Genomic DNA, 11,477 nt, shown 5'->3' on the forward strand with positions numbered 1-11,477 from the left:
ACGCGAAAATAACGCGTTAACGTGCCCAGCCCTAATTATTAGTAAAAATAAATAAATAAATTGGTTACACTTTATATTAAGGTCACAATATTCACCATTAACTAGTTGCTTATTAGCATGCTAATTGTAGCATACTGGCTTCTTATTAGTCATTATTATTGTATTATTATTATGCTTTACTTAGTATGGCCCTTATACGGTAGAAGTCAGCAAAGGAATACCCAAGATGAAAATGCATGTATAACCACTTCCTAACTTATTATCAATAAGCAGTGATAAGGAGCGTTTTGAGATCAAACGCTTAGTTAATGAACGTTAAGCTATAGATTATTGTCATGAAGAAAGAGGTACTACTAAGCACTCAGTAATGACTAATTCTAGAATTCTAATAATAAGCAGTACGCTGGTGTACAGTCTTACCAAAGTAGAGGCCACATCTGTACTTTTCACAGTCAAACTTGTTAATTAGCAAATCAAAAACCAAAAATAGGTACTCAGGCATCACAAAATTATAATGTATACGAGTACAAATAAAACAACTTCAGACACGCTTCAGACTTATTTCGACTTAGGTTTTTTATTTACACTTTATACTTTTACAAAAACAACTCTTTAACAACAACCGGACTGCAAAGCCAGAACACTAGCAAAGATTGGGAACAACCATAAACTCTAAAATACAGAGTGGTCTTTGTCAGTTTTTAACAGCCAACTGTGGAACATTATCCAGTTAAAACACTCAACACCACAAACGTCTGTTCTCCCTATTTAATGTGCAGGTTGCATGACTATTATCTGGGATGTTTTTGTACAGGTTCTCCAAACGACAGTTCAAATACAGTATCAAAGACACAAAATACAACATCTGTCTCAAAGCAGGTTGTCATCAAGTAGTCTACAGTATAAAGAATATGCAACATAGTATGAGTGTATATACTGTATATTTATATATATACACGTACTGCAGACAGTCACAAAGTGAAGACTACCAAGGCCTCCCATACTCCCAAACTAAGCTGTTCTATTCACATTTAACAAGAATATCCAAAGATGCCATGAAACAGCAACCATAATACAAAAGTCACCAAAAATATATATATGCAATTATGAAGAGCTACCATGTTTTTTTCCTTATATTTTCCTAATATTAAATAAGGACTGGAAAACATATACAACATCGAGTGTACATTGAAAAGGCATGTCCTGTATATAATCAAAATATCTGAAAACATTGCACATAAAAAGGGATAACGTACAGAAAAGAAGAAGGCATGCTAAACAACAGATCAAAGCTACGCTGGATGAAGAGTCCTCGACAAATAAGGCCGTGACAGAACGCATCGCCAACTAAAGACATGCTCTCCACTTCACTTCACAGAACGATATGAACATGCAACTCTCCAAACAAACAGAAAAGAGCTGAATAGAACCGTCATAACAAAGCTTTTTTTTTGTTCCTTGATTCACAGATCAAATGGGGTCCTTGCCTATTTGATTCACCTTCAGTCACATTTGAAGAAAACAAACGCTCTACATTCTTTTTTAGTATAGTTCACTGTTCCAAAAGACAAAAATAAAACCTTTGAAAACAACAACCTGTCCATTTATTGCACACCATCGCTTCACAAAAATATTTTGGGCACTTTTGCGTTTCAACAAACAGCAGCATTTCATTATAAAAACTTTTTTTTTATACAGACTCTGAACACAACAGATGAAAAGCATGAAATACAAATGTAGAATAGAAAAAATGTTTTTGAAACTTTCTGAAAATGTGCAACTAGAGTTAATAGGTCCACATACTAAGGCTAGCCTCTTAAATGCACAACGTCATACAGTGTTTTAAGGGGCGAATAACAGCAGGACCCCTTTGCTTAATAGCATGGACCACTTACAATGATTATCTCTTTCTTTTATTATGTGCAATTGCTGATTGCCATGGCAAATCCCCAATCAGATCGAGAACATTTGGTCCTTTAGGAAAAAAGCATGATTAGTACCCCAGATAAAAAGGGCTAGATGGCACAATTTTGGAAAAGTGACTGACAGGACGCTGCAGGCTGATTCAAACTCCTATTAAGACCAGAGCCCAACCGATATGTTTTTTTTATATCGATTTTAGAGGATGAAGAAATGACCATATAACAAATATGATTAGTTAATTTTGGAGCTAGAATGAAAGAAGACCCGTCCTGCATCGATTGCGCATCTGTGGCCAATTTTTCAACTTTGCAAAAAGATTCTCAGAAGACTGTTCTTCTTAAAAATATGGTTTAACCAATAACAGCATGCACCACTGTCTGCTGTGCTGTGATTCTGTGCTACATGTGCTACAGACAGTGCCATGAGAATTGTTGTACCACCCCACGCATTAGTTCCTGCATGTTATGTTCTGTAAGAAAAAAAAGTTGCCAAATTGCACAAACCAGTAACGTAGATGCTGGGAACATCAGTTGACATACATATCGGTCAGGCTCTAATTAAGACAGCTCTCAGTGAATTCAATGATGAGGAACATGGTCACACCGACGCCCTCCTCACAGCAATTATTCATCTTTACATTTACAATCAACCCTGTATATGAGGTGTAACATCCTGCTGTGATTATCTTTAACTACGTCTGTTTGTACTACTTTCAGGGGGACGAGAGAAAGTAAAAGATTTCACTGCACAAGATACCCAGTCACAGTCAGTAGCATTCAACCCATGGATTATCACCATGGGTGTCATTATCTTCTCAGAAATACAGGCACAACAATGTCCAAGTACAAAAATACAAACATGTTGGCACAACACAGGTAACAGGCGCTGGGGGATTTGACCCAAAAGCAACATAAAGAAAATCTAATGAATAAAGTCAACTGTTTAACTGCAGTTTAAGGTGAAGTATAAGCTCTTAGCAAACCACAATATATCTATCATTTAGAATGATTCAGCTCACAGTATTTGCATTCACACATTAGCAGTCACCTATTGCTTCTAAAGCAATGTTATCACCAAACACCTGACGGCCTCGTAATCTGTTCTGACTACCATCATCATCTGTTTGCATCACTTCCTGTTTTTCAGACATACAGGCATTTCTTCTATTCTAGTCTGGGACTTTCTTTTCACAATAAAGGTCTCCCCTTTGTGAAAACTAAGGTTAAAAAATAATAAACACTATTTGTTAATTCACACTTTGCAGATTACTTGACACTCTTGGATTATAACCACTGACTTTATATCAGAATGTGTGAAGCTCCTTGTCTTCGATGTCAAATAAAGTCTGATTGTATGCAAGTCGACCTATTAGTCCGCTGATTTATGACTCCCTCCAGTAAACCTATTCCTAACAGGTTCATGATCTCATTGGCCAAGAAGTCACACCAGGACTAAACTTTAAAAAGACAAACAGGTGAGACATCACTCCGACAGTCATGCAATATCATGGAGCATGTGTAACGGTTGGTTAATCAAGATGATCAATATTTGAAGCCATTTTAAACGGAAACAAACCTTTGACTGAATTAATCTGGGATGAAATGCTACATTATTATACCTTTGGAAATATAGCACTGCAGCTGGAAGAAAACCTTGCAACTCAAATTTTTAAACGTCATGTTTGACATGAATTTCAGTCCCATGTTGTCGTTCATTTGAAAGCATTGAGCAACAAAAAGCTGCATCAGTGTTAACTGAAGTTTTTCTAAACTCCTAGAGTTCAATTTTTTGAGATCCAAGGTTTGATTTAACGACAGCGTTTCATTAAAAAGTTGAAAAATAACTTGAAATATGTCCCCAAAAATTATATACTGCACAAATGTCTTGAGGGAATACTCTGTCAATATAATTTCAAGTTTTAAACAGTTATAAAATGAAATGTAATCTGTTCATATAGATTCAAAAAGAAATGCACACACACACACCTGACATATCATATTTCACAACACTCAACATACACAGCATTCAAATAGTAAAACAGTACAAGCTATTGCAATATAGATAATATTGACATTTAACAGTTTGCCTATAGCGACGGCACTGAAGGAATAACACAGTCTCTGCCCATACAAACTAGCATGATCACTACAAATGAAATACAAGTTTTTTTTTTCTTTGACTCAGTTTGCAAAGACTCGATTTGTCACCGTTGGCAAAATCACGACCTCTTCTTCCTCTCCGCACTGCTTTGTTAAAAAGGGAACTCTCAGGCACTTTCCAAAAGTAGGGCGAGGTTTGTTCTTAACAGACCTCGAGTTAGCTAAGACAGAAGAGACTTCAGCTAGTGCTGCATTCACGTCATATGGGAAAAAAAAAACAACCTTCCTAAACTGTACCCCAAAATACTCTTGAGAAATACTGGACCCAGATATGTTTGACATATTTAAATATGATGTTCCTCAAAGCTGGAAAAACTGTTACCAGAATTGAGGGGAAATACTACCTTTGTTGCTGGATTTGGTTTAGTTGAAACAAAAAATTGCATCTGATTTCCTTGTGGAAAAAAATCATCAAGGCAACTGAAGTCTTCAGAAAACTTCAATTGAGGCTTCACATGGGGAGGTACTTTCCTCACATGTCCCAGCTGTCCGTTTTTATCCACCGTTCAACACATATTCCCATATGACAAGACTGCAAAATAAGACATGACGGGCGAAGTAGAAGGCTTGAATCACTCTATGGTAATGCTAGCCAGCTCCTTAGCCTGTGCATGCTGCTGCTGCTGCTCTTCATCAAACACCTCCGGGGAACGTCCTCCTTCACTGTTGTCCATCTTGGTCTCCTCTGTCATGGCTGCCGCCTCATCGGTGTCCATCTTGAGGGAGGACGGGGCTTCCAGGGGATCCAGGGGCTCAGGTGAGAGGAAACCGGAAGAATTCTCACAATTCTGGGTAGAGGAGGAGACCTGGGAGATGACAGGCATCTGGACTGAGGAGGAAGATGTGGCTGCAGCGGTGGTAGAGGTGGAGGTGCTGCCTGGGTAGACAGGGTGATGTTGGGATTCCTCTAGCTCATACTGGACTCCCAGCGCCTCCTCCTCCTCCTGAACCTGGCTCAGGTAGTCGGGCACGAGGAAATCACTGCAAAGACGGACAGAGCAGGACAGGGTTAGTGTTATTATGTAAATATGAGCGGAATAAGGTTGTCAAGATTTTCAATACATTGATTCTTTTGATACCACAAATTTTAAAACAAAACAATCTCTTGTTTTTAATTATCAATAGTACTGAAAATGGCCGAAGGCTTAAAAGAAAGACAGATCTTCATTCATGTTTTTAACTCAGAGAGAGGGCACAGTCTAAATTGCACAAATACATTGACAAAGTTTTGGTCCAGAAACATTTCAAATAATTTTGTGCCATTCAGACAGCATGCAGGAGTTTGTTTGCAATTATTGGGTGCCTTGGACATCTATTTTTATTGCTTTGGTATCGAAACTGACACCGATATTGTTTGATTTCTACCAGTATCCTATCAAAGTCTAAAATTCAGATAATTTGGCAACCCTCGAGTGTAGTGATTAAATATTAACACACATTAAATGAGAATTTTGCATTCATACATATGGAGCATTTCTGTGTGGAATTTATGCAAGTTTTGGAATTGGATTATTAAAACTGAAATGGAAAAAAAACTCCCTCCTTCGATATATTTGTATCTTTATCCAGAACAAACACTTAAAAGAAGTGGATGTGACGACAAAGACATCAGCCGTTTGTTTTGTGAACGCCCCTTTAAACCCTTGAATTCAACATGTTGCTTATCCAAATCTTTGTATTTTAAATGCAAATTTTATTAAAGTCTCTGAAAAATGGCCCCATCTGCATCTACTGTACTTCTGGTATGCTGTCAGCTGAGGTATTCTCGTAGAGTCATTCTAAAACAGTTTACACTCCCTTGTCCCTTGCACACCAAAACCCTTCAATATAGGGCCCATTTGATTATAGATTATAGATCAAATGTTGCCGGCAGATTTAAAGTACAAATGCTTAAAGTATCTTGTTAGGCAAATTGAACAAGACCGTACAAACATATCTACAAGTTACACCATGTTAGGTGTTATCTCACTTCTTATATTTAATCGATACTCAAGCTTATTCCCAATCTAGCCGAGCCTTTACATTCCTATGACAGAGGCCCTATAACTTGAGTGAGTGCACAGTGTGACCACGGTTGTAAACTAAATGGATCCCGGTCCAGCATCTTAACATGTACAGACTTTCAAACAGTTGGAATTAAACCTCAGTATCCAGAACAAATAGCTAAGATTCAGGGTATCCGTCCTCTGTGGGACAGACGACAGCTGAATCTGACAAACTGGAATGCAAATCAGCAACTTAAAAGAAAAAAAAAAACATACAGTGTAGTTAACATCTCTTTTTATGTGAAGACTGAGGACGGGAGTTAAGAGTCTGACTGGGTTGCCAGAGAATTTTCCACACTGTTATGATCTCAGGCGTAGACCTTCTACTATAAAACTCTTGAGGAGTCAATGGCCCGTTTGAGCCCTGCCGACCTGTGAGGGCTTGAGTTGATTAAGAAGTGGAAAAGTCTGGGAAATAAAAACACTCTTCTACTTTATAAAGACACTGTGTTCTGTTTTTCATGAGGCTTTGTGGGCTGAGCTGCTGATAGAAAACAACCAACCCACTCTATTTGGTTAAGGACAATTCATTCAGGTCGACACAAATAGTGATGACAAAATGATTAAAGTTTTGTTCTGCAGCTATTGTGCATGACCAAACACTTTTAAAGAGCAACGTCTTGAAAGAGTCAGTGGGAGAATAAAATGAGGGATTTCAATCTTTGAAATGTTCATCCTCCTATTTCCTCAACCAGCGGCGAGATGTCCTCCCCATCCTAATAAGGAACTTTAAAGGAGTAGTTCACAGCTTTGGGAAATATACTTATTCACTAAAAACATAAAGGTATTTAATTTAAAACGTATAGTCAGTGAGTTTAGCTCAATATTAATCCTGGAAATTGATGGGAAAAAAAATGAAACTGAAGAATAAGAGAGAGGATTTGTGATTTTAGAGTTATGTGCTGTAACATCTCTTTGCTAGGTAAGGCATGGCCATAAGGACAACAAATTACATCTTGGACTTTTTGTTTTAAACAGCACATCAGATTTACAATTTTATCAAATTTTGATGTTGATACTGTCTGATGCTTTTTAGCATGGTTTTCAGTCTGCCATTGTCTTTTGCTACTTGTATTATCATACCTGGCTACCTCTTTGTTTGAGATGCTGAAATAAAGGAGTATCCAGCTGATTTTGTTGCCACAGACATAAGGCAAAATTGACAGCTATCAGTATTTGTCTGTTGAGATGCTGCAAAACTGAACCGTTTCAAACTGACCTAGAAGATGTTTTAGCCTTTTTGGGTAAAAGAAAAACTCATCCGTCGTCTACACGGTCAGTGAATGTATGTAAAGTGTCTGCTCTCATACAGTGTGTGTTGTGCACTCCCCGTTTTTCCACATGGTTAAACTTTGTCACAATTGATAGAGTAGCTGAGAACTCCACAGGTTCTACCTGAAGTCCTTTACATTGTTGTAAAATGTAAATGTACATAGAAAGTAAAGGTAAAAGTAGGAAAAGGATCACAGCCAACATTTCAACCCACTGCTGTTAAAGTGAGACGCCACCGCAGTAATGGCCGCTTGTCAACCTGTTTCTGGTTTGGAATATCAAGCTAAGCTAACCAATGTAGCTTCAAGTACTGTATGTATATGCAGGTATCATATTTCCCAAAATGTAAAACTATTCCTTTAAATAGTTGAAATGAAAAATTCCCACTAAAGGCAGACAAATACTTCAGGTACACTTGATCTGGCCATTCAAATCAGATTCTAATTTCTCAAAAAAACAGTCCTACAGAACCCAAGCCATGGAAGGAAACTCGATCAAATGAACCTCAGGTATTAGAATCTAATTGGATTTATTTTCTGATCGAGGTGGGATCTTAGTAAATGATGGGGGTCAGCGCCCCCAGACTCCTCACCTGCTCTGGAAGTAGTTTGCTAGTTCGGATGCCTCATGGTTCAGACTCCTCAGGTGTACAATTAAATTGCCAGAGTTGGTGAACATGGCGCCGCACGTTTTGCACTCGTACTCAGGTGTACAATTAAATTGCCAGAGTTGGTGAACATGGCGCCGCACGTTTTGCACTCGTAAATCCGCGGCTTGCGGATTATGTGTCGGGAGACCCTCATGTGGTGCTTATATTCACCGAAGGACGTGAATGTGGCGCTACAAATCTGGCACCGGAAACAGCGTTTACCTTCGTGCTTCAGCCGATGCATCTTTAGGGAGTAGGCCCGTGTGAATTTTTTCCCACAGCGGTCACACTGGAAAGGCTTAATGCCTGCAAGAGAAAGGAAAAAAGGAAAGGAGAATTTTCAGAATGTCTGAATGTTAACAATGTTATGTGCCATTTAAATCAAACTTTTTCATTTCAAGGTTTTCATATTCCTAATTTCACATACCGGAGTGTATGAGCATATGCTGTTTCAGGTTTTGAATACGCGTGAATCTGACTCCACAGGTGGGACATTGGAACGGTCTGTCGGGGCCGTTGGTGCCGGGCCTGGCTGAAGGGCTGATGTAGAGATGGTATGGATACTGAATACCTTCTAACCTGAGAAACACATAGAGCAAAGGTCAGAGAGATATTCAAGCATTCTATTTTGTGCTTCTTCGGCACTTATAGTGTTACGTGACTAATTCTGAAAACAGGAAAGAAGGTAGAGATTTGTCATGGATAATGTTGCCAATGAAAACTAGCCTTGTCTAGCCTATCGTATCTACCGGATGGACCTGAATTTTAATGTCAGTTAAGGCAACAATATGTAGGAATTGCGAACAAAAAAGTACTGAAAGTTGGCAACCTTGGATTGCTTGCTACTTTTAGTTCTGTCAAAGGAAAAACATTAAAATAAAATCAAAAATATAATAAAAAAAACTATTTTCTCCTCAGAAATTGGCACATAATCATTAGCATATGCATAATCATTAGCATATGCAAGAAAAAAAAAACTCCAAAAACGTCCAAAGTTTTCTGCTCCACTTCTTGGATGTGTCAAGATTGTTTTGTATTTGACGTTCATGGACTTCCAGCAAAATGCCACGTTTGCTTGCTCATAAAATGTATAATGTGGCCTGAGGCATTTACAATTCTTTATATGACAGTGCATCATGTCTTTGCCATTTCAATATGACGTCTTAATTAACAACCTAAACAGGTGTGGGTTAGACAGCATGTTTTGTGGGTTATGTCTATATATTCTTTACTGCCTGTGACTCGCCTTGCTGCAAGTTGTAACAAATTGTGATACCTTTCATCATCTTCTGCATGTCCTCCAGTGGTAGAGGAGCTCTGCATTGACGGCAAGCCCTCAGACACGCCCTCATCCATCGACCCTGGAGACGGGAAGAAAATAACTCTATTTTATGCTCGCTTTCTGCTGAATTTCTGAAAAAATAAACATAAAGTTAACAGCATATCAACTTCAATTGGTTACACCAACATAATCAAGGACTTTGACGGTTAATCCTAAATTTAAGGAGTAAAGCTGCTGGATTTCATTTCACTGTGCTACTAAGTAGTTTAGGAAAAAATGATGAGTTTTTCCATTTTCTTTTTATTTACAGCAGAAAAGCCTTTGAAACAGCATTCAGGACACCAGACAATAAAACTTTCCACTGAGACAAATACAAATAAAAAGCTTGTAGGTGGAATGCAGCTCTAGTTGCATGCTATTTAAGCAACACTCTTAACTGGGTCAGGACGCAGCCTCTTTATATCGTTGATAGATTCAGTAACTCTTGCATGCTTTTGAAATTGATCTATAGGCCATTTTTTCCTGTAACTATATATTACTGTGACCACTACTATAAAGTCTCCTGCAACACATATGCAGTATCCAAAAACAGTAGTGCAAGTACCACTTATATTCTTAGCAAGTGAAAAACAACAAGTCCTTTATTTTGGAAAAAATATAGATAGATTTAGCCCACAACTACATTTTATTCTGAAATGGCAACTGAGACTCAGTTAATTAAGGAGAATAGCACCACCTATAGAGGAGGACTGAGGACTGATGAGAAGCTCCTCCTGGACCTGTTCACTTCCTGGCACTGTCTGCTGGTCACTCAGTGAGCTCTGGGAGGCACTGATTGGCTGTGAGGAAGCCTCCTGGACTTCCTCATCACTGAGACGCTCAACCTTCACCCTCACGTCTTCCTCCTCTGCCGGCACTGGCGACGACACCGCCTTGGAGCTTTCACAGGTTAGAAAGTCACTAAGCCTCCGTCCAACTACAACATCTGAGGTCCCTGGGGGGCCCTGCTCCAAACATCGAGGACTCTCTGGGAGTTTTGATTTGTCTGAGTGGAACCTTCGATCAATACCAAAAGGAAAAGTCCACGGGAATGCCAGAGAGGACTCCACCGGCTGGGCTGTGCTGTCTGAGAATGAGGGGGAGGGGTTGGGGATCTGAGGAGAGGTGGTGACCATCTGTGTAGTGCATTTGAGCGGACTCTCAGGCGATGCCATTGTAACAAAGGTTTTGCGTTTCCGCCGTGATTCGCGGCATATAGGGACGTTTCTCTCCATGATGCTGCAGTCAGAAGAAACTGGCGACACGCTGCCGTCCAAAGGCGTCAAAGCACAGTTTGAGGAGGCACTCTCTGGTGCTGATTCATGTGGTTTATCTGCCGTCAAGTTGTTGTTATTGTTGTTGTTACCCGGGCTCCACAGAATGCTGGACTTCATGAACTCTGAACATGTGCTCGCCACAGCAAACATCTGCATGTAACTTGCAGCTGCCAGAACGTCGATGATGTTCTCCGTACTGATGGAGAGAGTGGATGTGTAGGCATATTCCAACAGTGGAGCGAAGCCACTAACGGTCACATGATGAAGGTCCAACACAAATTTGTCCTCCTCCTCCGGCCGGCCCACCAGCTTGGAGCGGAAGAATTCACTGCAGCATGCTAGGACCACTTTGTGGGCCAGAAATAGCTTGTCCTGGACTCGGATGGTGACATCACATAAGTGGCCCTCATTGCGTAGAGCGTTGAGCTTCTCCAGCATCTCCTGGCTGTGTGAAGTCGAGCTGTGGGTGAAGGTTTTCACCCCCATGCTGAGTCAGTTTCTGACTGTGTTCAGGAAATGAGTCCTGCAGAGAGGTAAGGAAAAAACAAAACACTTTGGTTTGCAAAAGTTAAACCATATAAACTGTTTTATAAGAGTTAAAAATTCAATTTAAGCAAGGACAGAAAAATAATTTGATCAATTAAAACGAAAATATTTTACTAGCCGTTGTTGTTTCTTTGGTAAAGCATCTTAAAGTGTCAAATGATTATCCAACTAAACAAAATACAGCCCAAGAAGCAGAAATTAAGGGTGAAATAACACGTCACAGTGTACTCTTGCTGAGCCACTCCATTAGAACAAATGAGTGCAAAACTTAAATGAGATGTCAAA

At 39.4% G+C, this 11,477-nt stretch overlaps 1 protein-coding gene across 1 annotated transcript; it reads right to left on the reverse strand.

Annotated features, from left to right (window-relative positions):
• Window positions 1–558: 558 nt before the first annotated feature.
• On the reverse strand, window positions 559–11,135 carry zbtb44 (zinc finger and BTB domain containing 44). The gene is made up of 6 exons (XM_061046027.1): window positions 10,067–11,135; window positions 9,325–9,409; window positions 8,476–8,627; window positions 8,164–8,354; window positions 7,992–8,101; window positions 559–5,063 (listed from the first exon to the last, which is right to left on the reverse strand). Exons 1-6 carry the CDS (start codon window positions 11,130–11,132, stop codon window positions 4,655–4,657), a joined length of 2,013 nt encoding a protein of 670 aa, XP_060902010.1. The 5' UTR covers window positions 11,133–11,135; the 3' UTR covers window positions 559–4,654.
• Between the last annotated feature and the right edge of the window lie 342 nt (window positions 11,136–11,477).

Source organism: Labrus mixtus, chromosome 9 (genome assembly GCF_963584025.1).
Source record: "Labrus mixtus chromosome 9, fLabMix1.1, whole genome shotgun sequence".
In the NCBI taxonomy this organism is placed as follows: Eukaryota; Metazoa; Chordata; class Actinopteri; order Labriformes; family Labridae; genus Labrus; species Labrus mixtus.

What these genes read in the sequence shown, in the direction of transcription:
- zbtb44 (XM_061046027.1), bottom strand. Translation starts at nt 11,132, where the DNA reads ATGGGGGTGAAAACCTTCACCCACAGCTCGACTTCACACAGCCAGGAG. An exon ending in TCCTCAGTCCTCCTCTATAG is followed by an intron (nt 9,410 to 10,066) that starts GTGGTGCTATTC and finishes TCCCGTCTCCAG; the next exon opens with GGTCGATGGATGAGGGCGTG. An exon ending in CATGCAGAAGATGATGAAAG is followed by an intron (nt 8,628 to 9,324) that starts GTATCACAATTT and finishes TGTGTTTCTCAG; the next exon opens with GTTAGAAGGTATTCAGTATC.